The following is a 16,016-nucleotide window of genomic DNA, read 5'->3' on the forward strand; positions in this document are numbered from 1 at the left end:
CAGCTGCTAAACAGTAAGTTTTTAAAGGAGTCACTTTTTGCAGATAATGTTTGGTACGTGAGCACTGGCTCTGACTTGAGCACGTAGAATTGAGTTAACTCTACAATGGAAGACCAGTATCAGTGGAACTTTTTAGATATTTCTGAGGATTCTCTGTATGTGTGTGTGCGCGTGCAGGTGTGTCTACGCATTTTTTCTTCTTTGAACTTAAACATACTTGCTTTTAATCTGCTCTTAATCTTTTAAATTAAAAAAAAAAAAAAAATGCATGAAATGTCCAGTGTACATAAACCTATATAATTCTATATAATCGTATTCTATCTAATCAAAGAACTTCTCTGAAGCTTTTTCCTTCTGTGTAATACTCAGTTTCTTGTGCTAAAGCTGAATCTTTCCGATAAATATTCTCTTGTTCATCTAAGCAACTATTGCAGCACTTTGATTCCATGGTAATAGATAGGGTTTATATGATCCTGTTATTGCAGCTTCCAGACATCACTCCAGATCCACTGGTGCCCTCTACACTCCTGATGTTTATGGGGCTACAGGTGAAGGATGAGTACACTTTGCTGTCATCTGTGCAGTCATCCTGGATTTTTTTTTTCCCACCTACTTGGTTATTCTCATAGTTCAGTTTTAAAAAGCATTATTTATATTAATTTGAGTTTTGTGGTTTTAATAATCCAGATAGATGTGTTTATGTTGCTAGATTTCGTCTCCACCCCACCCTCCGATGTTAATCCTTTTCTTCCTTAACAACAGTCATTTTATTTTTACTTGCAGAAGAACTTTTTTTAGTTTTCCATTTTTCAGTATTTGTAGAGCATTCTTTATGCATGTAGTTTTCTAATCAGCACTCTCAATAGCCTTCCTATTGTATTTGCTTCCTGTTTAAATGAAAACAAAAACCCAAAATGAAGAAGACACTAATTTAAAAAAAAAAAAAAAAAAAGAAAGGGTCTGTCAGTTAAAACTATTGGTTTTTTTGTTTGGTCCTCTGCTTTTCTTCTGCTTGGGTTTTTTTTAAGTGAGTGTGGTATTAATGTCCCACGTTGCTATTCTGACTGAATTCTTTATATTCATTTTTGTTGTTGTTACAACAGGTACCGGCTTTGGAATTAGTCAGTCGAGTAGATTGTCATCATCAGTTAGTGCTATGCGAGTTCTGAACACAGGTTCTGACGTGGAAGAAGCAGTAGCAGATGCTTTGGTAAGAATCTCGCGCTTATCTTGTGTAGGACACAGACTCTTAAAATGTTTGGTACCTATACGTTAAAGTATGCAAAAGAACTTGTCATTCATCATTTTATTTGCTTCTAGGTAGGGAAAAAGGAGAAACTGAATTGCTAGAGCTGCAAAGTATTGGAAATTTTTGTTCCCTACAGAAGTCTTAACTTCTGAGAAATGTACATTTTTCCATGGCAGACAGGAAATAGTCTTGGTCTGTTGGAGTGGCCCAAGGAACCACTTGAGCAGGTGGCACTCACCAGCAGTTTCGCACAACAGCCAAACTTCTGGATAGGTTGAAGGCTTGTCAGAGCTGGGAATGACGACAGCACTCTGCTTATCATAAGCCTGGGTTCCATTTAAAGTTGTTTTCTCTGACAACATGTGAGAGTGATGCTGAAGAGATGAACTGATGGCTTGTCAGGCAGCATTTCATAAGTTTAGTTTTTGTTTTCTTTTGTTTTCAAAATGTTCCTCTGAATTTAAAACTGGTTATGCCATTCTCTTTCTTAACCTTTACTGTTCTTTAATAGGGTGGGTTTGGCTCCTTTACCTCCCTGCCCCAGTTAAGCCAGACTGAACTCCTCATGTATTTTGCTATTCTGACACTTACATCAGCAAGCTGAAATCTTCAGTTAATTTAAAATACAGACGCTATGAGTCAAATACATTTTTATCAGGTTTTGTATACTATTTGCATATCATTAAATATTTGTAAGTACCTGTTATCTAGTTATCAGAATGCTTTAAGGAATTTGTTATTACTCTGCTTTAACAAAAAGATTATTTGGAACGTTAGTAAAAAACCTAGAAATTAGACTCTAAGAAATGTAATTATGGCTAGATATGACTGGATAGAGAGCAATAAAATTTCAAAGGAAAAAAATCTGAAGAACTCTGTCATGTTCTTAGTCTGGCAATTTATTGATTTCTTGGTTCATACTGTCTTCTTGGCACAGTAGTTTAAAATTCATGTGCCTTCACTGGCATAGAGATCAGGATATCTGTGAAATCTTGCATAAGAGGTCATGGTGAGATTGAGTGGGTTTTCCCCTTTCTGATATTGTCAACTTGCAGAAAGCTTTCAGTATTGATGGGGAATGCTAGTCAGTAAACTGGAAGTCAGTCTGGATTTTGGAATAGGGAACAACAGAAAAACAGTCGGTGGAACATGAAAAGTTTCCCGCTGTCATTCCAAAGCCTGGATTTATCCACACTGGTGCTACATGAAGAGTATCTTTAGTACTTTTAGTAGCTTCATAGCTTATTCAAATTTAGGTGGGCAAAGTATGTAGTAAGATTATAAATTGAGGAGAAACTCATGCTTCCAATGACTGCTCTTAAGGCTTGAATGTGTCCTGATTTCTTGAAGTAATAAAGTTTGTTCATAGAAACCGGTTTGTATTACCTGAATCCAAACCAGCATGATGCTTCTGGAAATGTTAGAGGAAAATTAGTTTGTATATTTTAGCTAGAATCTGTCATTACAAAGAAGGATCAAGAACAGCAACATTTTATTATTGTAGTGTTTGCATGCCTGGTTGCTTGCCATGCTCTAAATGTACAGGTTGTCCTGTACAAATGGCTCCATTTAGATGGAAATTTAGTTATGAACACTCTTCCTGTTTTATCATAGACTGAAGCCCCCACTCAGTGTTTTTAAAAAGGTAGAATGTAGAGTTCTGACAGATAAAATACGAAAATCTAAAATATTCTGGATTGTATTATTATTTTTATGGTATCAAAAATAGTCAGTTTTAATACTTCTCAGGCCAAAGGGGTATCAGTCTTCTGGCTAAGATCTGATTTGAATACAAGATGCCTGAAATGCAGCAATATGGCGATCTTTACATATTTTCATACCTTTTACTTTAGCACAGTCCTTGGCATTTCAGAGTCTTTCTTTAAATTTTTTTTTTTTTTTTTACTTACGGTGACCCTTTTCAAAAATACTCATGTCTTTGTGATTTTTTCCCTTCCTTTATTCTCTTATACAGGTATGTACGCTTGTTCAGTTGACAGTAAGCTTGCGTGTTACATGATGTATTGACTAGTTTGTATTTGGGTATCCTTTAAGTTATTCCACAGTCAAAAATGAGAACCCTGTGCAAATGGCAATGGTATTTAAGGGGAAAACAATCACTTATATATATTGCTGCTTTTTTGGGTATGTAATGAAACTGAATTTTTAACTACTAGCTTCAACTCCAAAATTTGAATGGCAGACTTCTTTTGCAGAGGTGTGTGCTTTTCCTTTTGGGATAAATATATTTTTTTTTCCTCTGTCCTTTGGCACATTGTGTTTTGTTTTGTTGGCTTGTTTTTGGTTTTAGGGGACTTGGGATTTTGCATTATGTAATTAATTTTTTTGGAGGACGTTGCTGTAGTAATTGTTGCAATGACAAAATTTAGATACGGAAATGAAGTTAAACAAAGAGATGGAGAAGTTGATGGGAAAATAAAGTTTAAATGAAGGTTTCATACTTAGATAGCAATTGACTGCATGTGTTAAGTCTTCATGATCAAATACAACTGCATAAGACACAAAGATTTTGACAAAGAAGTCATTGTGACCAACCAGCAGATGATATATAATATTTCTGTGGAAAATGGAAGCTTAGCAAACTACTCCTTGGCGATGCATGATATGCTAATCAGATACAGAGCGCTAAGAACAAAATTTACAATAAGACTATATGTTTTCCAGTGGCAGGTAGTTTAATAGTCACAATGCTGCTATGCCTTACCTTCCTGTTCTCAATTTCTGTTTCTTTTCAATAATTTACTGCTAACAGCTCTTAGGAGACATACGGACTAAGGTATAGAAACTATTTTCCTTCTTCAGTAGTTTAATATTTTGCTATTAACATGCTTGATACAGAGTAAGCTAAAAATGACAGAATATGTGGGTTTAGACCTGATTCTTATGTCCTGTAACATATATAAAGTTATTAAGTGAAATAGCTAACTTTCAATACAGTCTTTATGTCACCCTGTAATGTGATTTTATGGATTTTTACAAGTAAACTTTAAGTTGAACGTTTCATCAGACGTATGTCTCTCTGCATTTGCTTTGCTTTTCTATTTGGAATACTATGCAAGCCATACTTTAAAATGTTTTTATTAACTCTGTTTGACCTGTTGAACAGTTGGAGCCATTTGTCACTGCAGGGAGTAGGGGTCACACTGATTATTGGAATTGTTGGTCTTTCTACTGATAATGGATATGTGTACTATCTCTTTGAAAATTGGTACTAATGTGGGGTGTTTCTGTACAACAGAAGAAGCCTGTGCGAAGAAGATACGAGTCCTATGGCATGTACTCAGATGATGATGCCAACAGTGATGCATCAAGTGCCTGTTCAGAAAGGTCCTATAGCTCTAGGAATGGAAGCATACCAACGTATATGAGACAGACAGAAGATGTGGCTGAAGTCCTAAATCGCTGTGCCAGCTCCAACTGGTCAGAGAGAAAAGAAGGCCTTCTAGGCCTGCAAAACTTACTAAAGAACCAGAGAACTTTAAGGTAAGAAGACATGTTAACAGAAAAACATTTTATTTCAGAGTTGAAGTAAGGCAAGGGAAATAGGAAAGGAGGCTAATGTTCTAAAGAATACAGAAAGTTGGGGAAGGGAAAGCAGGGTCTGTGTCTGTGAGAGTAAGATGGGGGAAGGGGTGAGGAAGCTATTGTCACTTCTGGCCACTAGTGTATAGGATCTGTTTAAAAAGCTCAGTTTAAGAAATTGAATTTAAAATCAAGAGAATTCTTGCAATACAAAAGATTCCTAAAGTGCTTGCATCTAGTGTTGATGGAAGGCTTTTATTTTTATTTATTTATCTTACAATATTGTAGTATTATTATTTATTCCATATTTATTCAGAAGAAACTGTTTACTACTAGCTACTAAGAATAATCTTTTTCATTATCAGCTCTTAAAATAGTTTGGGAATGGTTTAATTTATGAATTAGTCTTGAACAAAATGCTTTTTTCTACTTTGTTTACTAGATAATTTGATTCAATATATACAGTTGATTTCACTGATTGCTATGCGTTAGTGTTCCAGTACTACTAGCAGGGGAGTTGACTACTGTATTGTTGTCACTTTAACAGTCGTGTTGAGTTGAAAAGGTTGTGTGAAATCTTCACAAGAATGTTTGCTGATCCTCACAGTAAGGTATGTTTAGGTTTTTCTTACTTACAGTAAATGTTTGAAAACATATATTAATAGAAAGCCAGTTGGGGTAAAATGTCAGCGGTATTTGCACATGTAAAAATTGCACAAACTGTGTTCTATAAGCAGTTAATGGTGTCAGATTTCAATCCATTTAGTTGGCAATTTTGAACAAGATAATTTTCCACCTTTTTTTCAGGATAATTGAAATAAAGGTTAGTTTCATTTAAAACGCATTGAAGTAGTTCAACAGTTTGTGCTCAAAATTTGTAAGTCATGTTGTTTACAGAGGCCACTTCAACATGAGTAAAGGTTTTCTCTCAATTAGAAACAAAAGGCTCTGGTGCAGTAATTTAAATTGTAAAGAAAGTGATGAGTCTGATGAACTATACTAAATGTGTACTTAGGTATTTTCGAGGGTATTTTGTATTATGTTATGATGTCTTCCTGGAATTTCATAGATAGGGCTGGCAGTTGAGGCTGTTGAACAATTTTTACATCATTGTTAGTATTCAATAAGTAAGATGGAAACTATACTTCGGTATAGAAGAAAATACAATGTTTTATTCACTTTTACCTAGGTAAAGACCCAGTATGGGTGATATAACAAGGAGAATAATCCTTCTGTTTTCGAAGACCATTAAAAACTTTTTAACTGAGTTAAAGAGATTTGCTTGATAGTATTTTTATAATTTTTGCGGGAGGTGGGTTACTAGTACATCTTTGTATATGCAGTAATTTCCCTTCGCAAAAGGACTACAGGTAAATAAGGAGCCGAATAAAGTTATAATGGTATCATGTAAAAAACATGTAACTTCATCTTTTGTTTGAATTATAGGCTTGTTTGGAAGAAACCGTATCTTTTATGTTGAGTATAACATGTCCCACTTTGTGTTCATATGTCAGAATTAATAAAATGATAACCCAGAAAAATTCAGAGCAAATTAGTTATTTCAGAAGTATTGGCTTTTCCCAGCAGAATTCTGAAAAACTACTTTGATTATGCAATTCCATTAACGTATTTTTAAGTCTTCTTTATTGCTGCAATGGAAAATTAAATTCAGAGTAATGAGAAGTCTTGACAGGTTACCTTAGTGTTCATCTGTCCTCCTTATTTTTCCTGCTGGAAAAAGTGACTAGCTGCTATCTGTGACACCATGTATTTTGGAAGAAACTTGCATTGCACACAGCAACATGATATTAAAGTTGTTCACATACTGCAGAAATCCAGAAGAAAAGACTAAAGCCAAGCAGTTAAAGAGAAACTGAAGAAAGCATTCCATAAAAAGAACAGTTAAGTCAGAGGAGAGGAAAAAAAATTAAATGTTGAAATACTACTGGTTTTTAAATGAAGTAATGACAAAATTGTGAATTGCTTGGTTTAATTTTGCTTGTTCTTGTGTTAATTGATATTGCAGCTACGCATATATCAGAACTACCCTGTATATTTTTTTGTAGTGGGGGAGCCAGGGAAGGATAATGAAAATGTTCCAAAATGTAGTTGTATGTGTCAGAAGAGCATTTTATCTTTTCATTACGCGTTTAGGAATGTTACGTTGAATTGTTCTAGTTGATTGTTTTGTTTTGTTTTGTTTACTGGGCATTCTGACATAAAAGAACATTGCTTTGATTTTGAAAATTTGGCCTGTGTTGTTAGCACATGTGGTACACCTGTTCCACTCACTGAAACCTTGTCTGCTTTTTGGTGTTGCAAAAGTATTAGTAGTTATCAATATAGTATCAGGAGGATCCTTTAAGTATTGAGTTAATGAGCTGTGAATTTTTTATCACACACAGATCTCATCTTAGACTCTTTTCAAGTGTCTGTAGGAATTATTCTCTCATCGCTTTTGTTTTGGTTTTGTCTTGGTTTTTTTTTTTTTTTTTTTTAAAGTTTACTTTAACATGATAGCTGAATGTAGGGAATTGCTTAGAAACAGAGTAATAATATCATTTGGAGGAGAAAATGGGAGAATGATTTGAAGGACATGCCAAGTGCTTACTTTTAAAATACATTGGGTATCCCAATAAAATTACTACATTTATCATAAAAGTTTTGAAATACCTTTTTTGTTTTATTTTGTTTTATATTCCATACAGGAACTTTGTATTGATGGCCACTAATTTGTGTGTTTTTATCTTTTTCCCTTTTTTGTTGTTTTTTTGTTTTGTTTCGTTTTTGTTTCGTTTTGCATGCTGTCCCCTGTGTTGGAACTCTCTTTAGAGAGTAAGTTGGTTCAATATTTGTTGGAAGTCTAACCTTACTCGCATGAATGTGCAATTAACCCTTTTTCTCTATTTTTCTTCCCCAAAGAGTTCATGCAGTGTCAAGCCTTTTGCAATCATAAAATGCTATATACAATTATGTAAACTGTGTGGTAAAGTTCGAGATGTGCTTTATCTACTAATTAACTGACATCATTTGGTTATGCATTCCTGCTTTATATTGTGGTGGTTGGCACATCTGAAATAATTCACTTTAGAGGTAGATCACTTATAGTTAATTTCATATCTGTTTATTTTTTCCACTATCGAATTATTAAAAACTTGAACTTTAGATGCTTGATTTCAGAATTTTTATTTACATCATAAAAATGAAAACTGCAAAAATCACAGTACCCACATACATTGTTCACATATAGGTGATTGAGTTCCATTTTCCATTCCAAATTCATCCTTTACCTGAAATGCTCTTACAGCCTTCTTAAATTCTTCATGCTTTGGCCTAAGACAAAATGGTATGATTCTTTTTTTTTTTTTTTTTTTTTTAAACACAACAAAATGACTCAACTTACTTGAGTTTTCTCCAGACATTCACTGTGGAAAACCTAAAATCAAACAAAGCTTGAAAACAAACTTGAGTCGTCAGTTATGTATTTTTTAACAGCTAAAACATTGGCACAGGATCTTTAGAGTGCTTTTGCCATAGTGATTCATAATTCACTTCATAATGACTTCAACTGAAACCACTTTACATGTTTAAAGTATTATAAGAAGTCCACATTACTCCATCAAATAAGAGGTTGTAACTAGTTTGTTCAGCTTGCACATTTTAATGAAAAAGACGTGTGTGTCAGTGTCTGCAAACGCGAAGAAACGGGTACAGTTTTTAAATTCTGCTGAGCTGTGTAGTTTAATTTGAAGGGTTTTAAATACAATTGTAAGACTTCCAGTGTAATCTTTATAGCACCAGAATTTTTTTTGTTGTTTGCCTAAGTCCAATATATTTTCCCCTTATTTTAGGGCTGTGAAATCCAAAGACTGTCATATTACAATACAGAAAGTACTTTTTGGGTTGTTTTTGCCTAGGTCTTATAATTGTGCCCACTACTTGTGCATCCACAAAGTGATATATTGTTTCAGTTCAGCCAAATACAGAAGACCTTGTTTCTAATCCCGAGCATAAAAATTTTCTCCCATCACTGGGAGGTTAATTTTTAAACGTCAGAATTGAGTGCAAATCTAGATCATCGCAGAGGAGTTAGCAGGTTTTTTTTCTTTTTTACAATTTTCAATGTAGTTTGCCCCAAAAGGGAAGTTAATTAAAGTAGCTCATCCTGATGGGCTTTATGTTAAGTAGGATTTGTATTGGTTTTTTTCTAATACAGCTTTTCAGTATTTAAGATTTAAAGATCTAAGATTCTCCCTGGTCTTTATGAGATCCTGAAGGAATCTGCATTTATTTTTTATTTCTAATGTAAATTTTAAGGGACTTCTTTTAAAGATACCTGTATGGATTTTTTCACTTTATGGTATGAAATTGCTTACCTTTGGCTTGATTAACAACATGAAAAGAAATCTAATTTCCTCAGCGATGAAGGCATGCAACAGCATGCGCCAAATCCTCCACACTCGGATCAGTGCTGTGGAAGAAAGCCCACTTCCGTGGACTGGTTTCTGCAGCCATGGGAGGTATGATCACAGTCTGGGATCATCTGCTCTCACAGACAGCAGCAGAATTTGGCCTTATGACAAGCCAGGCCAGCTGCAGGAGGATGTGAGTTTCCAACCCTTCCTCTGCAACAGCCATTTTCGACCTTGTACGCATGTCATAAGTACTCAGGAGGCAATATCGCTCCAGCCTTCTTTGCATCGTAGCAATACTTTTGCTTCTGTACCCAGTTATGTGCTGGAGCTGGAGCGTGTATCAGTTGTGCAGGTAGCATTTTCAGCCCAAACACCCATTTTTCTTATCAGAGAAATGGGAAACCCGTGGGCCGCACTGGTATAGAGCATATACATCCTGATTTCACCATAAGTCTTGAAAAAACATAAAATTAGTGAGATACTAAAAAGGCTGTTTAAACAAACTTACCTATTTGCCATGCCCTGCTTTACCCCTTCCCTCCAAAAAGACCTTCTTCCTGGTCTGAGTGCTGAAGTTACTATACGTACAATAATATGTGTCTTTTTTTTTTTTTTTTTTTTTAACTGAATGCAGTCTTTTCAACTTTATTTGTTGAAAAGAACACAGTGGAGAACATGTTTTTAAAAAGACAAAAGTACTTCTGTGTTTTAAACACCTGCCAATCTGAAATGTATCATGGCTTTTTTCCCTATTCTGGTGAATAATTTTGTGTTTGGATATCTGCAATATCAGGAGAATCCTGTTCTGTTCCACAAATATTTTGTGTAAAGGAATTGGCCGGCTTTCATGATTTTGCAGTATTTAGTAACGCAGATACTTAGAAGGAATATTTTGCTAAAGAATTGTAGCAGCATTTTTGGTTTTAGAGAGAAAGCGTTTTTGAAGTCTTCAAGGAATATGTCAAATCAACTTAATGATAAAGCTTGAAAGGGTAGAAAAATTAAGTTTTACTGAAAAAATTGAGGTTGCGCCAGCCATCACAGTAAGCATTTCTTTTCTTGACGAAACTGCATGGAATACCTAATTGTCAAACTTCTACAGAACTCGGCTAACATTTCCAATGTACTCTCGTATCAAAATCCAATGAAAAAGCAAGACAGATTTCTTTTTTTTTTCTTTTTATTTTTCCTGCTTGGCTGCAAAACACTGCCTTTCTCTGCCTCTGATTCCCTTACTGCTTTCTTCTTTGTTTGTAAGTTCAGCATTACATCAGTGTCGTTTCCTCTTTTGCCCCATCCTACCCTCTTTCCATCTTCTTCTGCCTTTTAGGTGTTCAGTATGTTTTTGGAGACACTGGTGGACTTCATCCAGGTCCATAAAGAAGATCTGCAGGACTGGCTGTTTGTACTGCTGACACAGCTGTTGAAAAAAATGGGTGCTGATTTGCTTGGGTCCGTACAAGCAAAAGTTCAGAAGGCACTTGATGTCACAAGGTAATGAGTTCTTAAAAAACTAATTAAAACAAAACAAAACAAATTCCAAACCCTCATGCTACTTCCAAATTTTTGGGTTTTTTTAGTGTGCTATGAGATTCTTGGAAAAATGCAGAGCTAACAACAGATCGTGAAACTTCAGTAAACCTTGCTGCTTAAGTATTGTGGTTTCCTAAATGACTCCTAGTTGAAAGGGTTTGAGTCCTTAATGCCGAGCAATTAATATGATACTACTTACCTGATTCCAAAATGTGCATCTGAGACACGTATGTTTGTTGTCTTGCCTTGCGTTCAGTGACCCAGTGCTTGTGTTTGAACTTCTTTATTTTGATATAAAAATACTGTTGCAATATTCATCTCTCTGTATCAGCAGGCTTTTAAGCAGTTAGGGCAATAATCGATTTGCTTTCTGTCTTCCCTCTGCTCTCCCCAAATGTCACTGATATCCTGGTTCCAAAATGACGTTACGTTATTTTGGGGGCCATCAGAGCTGCCCATCCCTGGCCAGTTTTATTTCCAAATGAAAGCCAGATTTTTAAGTAGAGTGGGAGGGGCTCCGGGACCTACTTCTCATCCTCCATTTTCTGAGGTACAGGACAGTCTAAGCGGTCTAGGCCTCTGCTGAGCCTATTCGTATGGCAGATCTGCTGTGAAATCTGGGGAAGGGTATGGTGTGTGTTGTGGGGAGAGAGGGAATGTGATCTGCTACACGTCTTTTTTGCTGCTGCAGCAGAGCCATTGAGGGTCGTACCCGGAGTGTGGCATGTGGGAGAGCGAGGCAGCTGGAATGGAACAGGATGATTCAGAGAAGCATGCAGGAGGGGTGTGGTGTGTACCTTTAGCAGTACTACTGCATAATAATTTGGGGATGGCATAGATTTAGAATCAGAATACTACCGTATCATTATTATATCACTCCTTATTACTTGCATTATCTATTCTATCTATAATTGCTTTAAAGCAGGAATTTCTTAAATTTTGTCCTTTACATGCTAGGTGAATGTTTCTGAAAGTCAGATACAATATCAACAAAACTGGTAGAAATTTTTTTGTTTTAGGAGTACTAAAGCTTTTATTTTCAGTAAAGAGTGAGGGCTTATTTAGTGCCTCTCAACAGGTATTAAAAGAAAATTTCATGTAACTTAGCATGATTTGATTTGTTTGTTTTACAGGGAATCTTTTCCAAATGACCTCCAGTTCAGTATTTTAATGAGATTTACTGTTGACCAGACCCAAACACCTAGCCTGAAGGTAAGAATTTTCAGGCTTGCCTTGCAAACAAAAGTCTTCATTGATAGACATTTGCTTGTCTTAATATTTGAATTTGGATTGTTATTTTTGTTTTGTTAAAAAAAAAAAAAAAAAAAAAAAAAAGGTTTTCAATTAGTGGATTTTGTTTTTGTAAACTTTCAGACAGTCAAGCCAGCACTACAGGACCAGCTTCGCTCTTTTTGGAGCTCAAAGGTTTTTGTCTGAATTACTGTCTTTATTCTTAACCCTATGTCAAACTCTTACAGTGTTTCCAATAATTTTTATTTGAATGCATTCGTATGCTGCTACTAACCTTTGCGAGAAACTTTAAGCATGCAGACGTTGAATTTTAAATATTATACTAGTATGAAAATGTTTGCTGCAAGAGAGATCTAATAAAACCACAGTACGGTAAAAATGAGCAACAAAAATGTGGCCGCCTAACATCAAGCTGGTTATGCAAACTCACTCTATCAAATCTTTTCTAATTTTATGTTTGTGATTTCCCAATCGTGTTTTCCTAGTTCATATATATTTTTTCCTGTGTTCAGCCTGATAGGTCTTGCATTAATTTAGATTATTTTAATATTAATATGAACTTGAGTTACCATATTAAAAATCAGCTCCCTTTGTGGTACACTTACTTTTCTGAAAGCAGCGTGTAGCTTTATAACTACACACATTTTTACATAAGAATCTGTAGTCCATAGACCTGCTAGTATAACTGAAAAGTAAAACTGTATTCTGTGGTACATTTATAGTTCCAAAGAGAGCTGATTTTAGGATAAATGCATCAAATCCTAAGAAGATTTACAAGTGATGTAAATGGGGAAATAACAAGCATATGATAACTGGCATTTTCTGCTCTATCCTGCACGAAATATTTTTTACATAGTGTGATACTGCACAAGAATATGACTTTTCCCAAATTATGTTGAACCTAAAGTCACATAAATATGCCTTTTTTGTCTACAATACAGTAAAACTTACATTTTTAAGCTTTTGAGGACAGTTGATACGTTGACCACTGTTGCTTCGTAGAGCTGTGTTAAAAAGGGACTGCTGTCATTTATTGAAGACAGCAAATGAGGTAGTAAAAATCAGTTTGTTGTTTAAATAAATCCTTGGAACAAATTGGGCTTGGTTTTGTTTTACTTGGTTTTCCTCCTCAGGAAGGTGAATTTGATGGCTGAGATGTTCTTTTTTTCCATACAGTAGTATAGCTGGTAAATGCATATCAATCATGTTTCAAAGTTGAGAGTGTAGATTTGGAATGAGACATGGACTCCTACTAGGCTGAATTGGGGCTAAATTCAAGAATGTTCACTATGCGACCTAGAAGGAATTAAAAAATCTGAAACACTTAATGGGAAGACATTCTGAAAATAACTTCCAGTATTTGAGAGAGACTTCTGAAATCAAGATGTCGGTAAAAACTACCTCCATAGAAGAGCACCTGTTAGTTTGAAATAAAATCAAGACTACTTAAAATGAATTGTTTGGACAGTAAAGTATGTAACTGTTTAAGAGAAGGTAAGATTTTTTTTCAGAAGAAAGTGGTATCTACCCCCTACTTCCGTCTTTATGAGGCAACTACAACTTCAGGATCCAGACAGTAAAGTTATTGAACATAAATTGCAGAAGCGTCTATTTAATATCCACGTTCTTCAATATTTTGTCTAAATCCCATCCTCAGTGCACCCAGATGTCTAACAGATTAATTGGTCATCACAGGGTATTGCTTCATTTCTTGAAGTCTTCAGCTTTTGTTCTTAATCTGAGAAATTATTATTTTGTTGCAGAGTGTGCCTTTGTGCTAGATATACTGAGAAACAACCTTCACTGTGACAGGAAAAATTAGAGAAAGGATTTTCAGCATCCTTGAAGATGATCAGATATAAGAAGGGATGATAGACCAGAAATTTGCTCTGTGGAAGGATTCTCTTCTACAAATGACTTTTCCCTCTGGTTTTCATGTGGTAGTAGTAAATAATCGTAATCCTTTAGAGTAAACTGTCTTTGTCATTCTAATATTTACAAACACAGCTATCTTGGGCAATAAAAGTCAAGCTTTTAGAGTGGCCACAGAGGTGGATTTCGATAGCTAGCCAGTAAGAGGACCAAACATAGAGGAGATACAATTCTACTGACCTAATCCATGGAGGATGCAGCACAGTGTATTGCACTGTATCTATCTATCTTTCTTTTGCTATAATTTTACATGTAGGTGTGGTGAACTGCTGTAACACAGTTTAGAGGTGCCAGATGCACGTATCTATTTTGGTCAAATGTATGGACGGGCATAGGAATCAAATTTTCTAGACGGGATGTAATGTATTAAGCTTATTTTCACAGGTGCAGAACATAAGCTTTCCAAAGGATGGGTGTTGTCCTGAAATACACTTCAAATCATCACTTTCATTTTTCTCAGGTTGAATATCACATGGCTCACACTCAGTGAGGAATTGATTTAAGCATTGTGACCAAAGTTTTCCTTTGAAAATACTGATTTACTGACAAAGATTATTGCTGTAGTTGATGAGAAGATTTTTTTTTCCCCCCCTAAGTCCATATTAAAATTTCTGGATTACAAAAAAAAACAATCAATCAATGATACGGATTGACAGATATGAGAGAGCCCTTCAAAATTCATCTTTACTGTATATTTTAGTCACTTTGGTTAAATAATGGCGGAGGCAGTCACTCCTAAGTATCCAGTAGCTTAGGGACAGATAGCTGGGATGTGACAATCTGGAAGTCACTTTGCGTGATTGCTTGTATTCAGTCTGAGTAAGGCAGAGTGGAGTCTCTCACATCCCAGGAAAGCCCTGTAAGAGGTGGACTTTTCTCTGGTTTCAGTAAAGCAGCTTCTCTACATTCCTCTCTCCCCCCCACCCCCCCACCCCCCTTTTTTTTCCCCCCATTTTTTCTTGTTATGTGAAATGTTTCTTTTGTCTTACCCTGATGCAACAAATGAAACTCTAAATCTCAAATTTTTCACAGGACAGGAAAACAATTTGCCTTCTAGCACTGACTGTGTAGCATCCTTACAGTATTTCCTGAATCTCTGGAGGTAGTTGTACATATTTTTGTGCCAGAATTTGTCATTTCATTATCTGTGAAAGATGTTTATGAAGCACTTTAGTTCCATTTATGTCTAATGTTTTCTTTGTGAGTAATAGTGCTAATTGTGGCTTGATCTATATTTCAGCTCACTTAATTCAGCAGTGCTATTATTAAACAAAATGTCTGTTCATGTTATATGTTGTACAGGAAAAATGTTTCAGTGTTTATAGTCCAGCAAAAGTACAGTAAATTCAACCTAGAAGGGTACAAAGAAAGTCAAGACAGTATTAAACAACTTCATAGATAGTGGTTTCAGATTAATGACAAATATTCGTTGTAAGAATTCCTGGAGCTGCTTTCATTGCAGTCAAAAATTATCTCCTCTCTCAGAGAGATTAAATGGATTGTTGAGGAGGACTATGTTAGATCTTTTCTTCTAAATCTCAACTCTTGACATACTTGCTGGAAGTAGGGACAAAAATACATCATAAGCAGATTTGCTGCTATTATGGAGTTTATTTCAGGGTGGGTTTTTTATCCATAATAATACTGTCTCATTATATTTGAGCGTAGAAAGATACACCTTCCAGAATTTCTTCTCTAAAAAGCAATTAGTGAAAAACACTCTCTTTCAAAATAGCTGTCAAACTTACCTTTGGGTATCTTGTCTCACTGTGAAAAGCTTTATCAGTGTGAACTCTCTCTATTCATTTTCTGTTCAGTGCTCTTCTGTCTCATGAGAGCCTCCATCGTTCCAGAAGTCTGTGCGATTTACTCTGTGGGAGTAGCGTAAACACTAAATAATACTGCTCTCTGAGATACAGTACTCCAGATTTTTTTCATTGGGAGAAATGCCTCTGGATGTTCTAAGTGTTACAGTTCTTAACAGTATTTTTTTTAAGTTGTGATACTACATATTTAAATAGTGATCACTGAAACATAGTGCTGTTGTAATGGTTTCACTTGGTAATCTAGAAATTGTAACTATTACTTCGTAT

General features: G+C 35.4%; 1 protein-coding gene across 5 annotated transcripts in view; it reads left to right on the top strand.

The window, feature by feature from the left end:
* The window catches only part of CLASP2 (cytoplasmic linker associated protein 2), a 154,096-nt gene that overhangs the window by 117,392 nt on the left and 20,688 nt on the right, over positions 1–16,016 (top strand). For 2 of the 5 annotated variants that reach the window (XM_082304399.1, XM_082304400.1), the window contains 5 exons: positions 1,104–1,210; positions 4,509–4,753; positions 5,340–5,403; positions 10,538–10,701; positions 11,874–11,952. In XM_082304399.1, coding sequence (XP_082160525.1) covers positions 1,104–1,210; positions 4,509–4,753; positions 5,340–5,403; positions 10,538–10,701; positions 11,874–11,952 — 659 coding nt within the window. Of the gene's footprint in view, positions 1–485; positions 549–1,103; positions 1,211–4,508; positions 4,754–5,339; positions 5,404–10,537; positions 10,702–11,873; positions 11,953–12,114; positions 12,166–16,016 lie in introns of all 5 variants that reach the window. The other 3 variants (XM_082304397.1, XM_082304396.1, XM_082304398.1) reach the window with 3 other exon arrangements.

Source organism: Platalea leucorodia (assembly GCF_965183815.1).
Source record: "Platalea leucorodia genome assembly, chromosome: 1".
NCBI lineage: Eukaryota > Metazoa > Chordata > Aves > Pelecaniformes > Threskiornithidae > Platalea > Platalea leucorodia.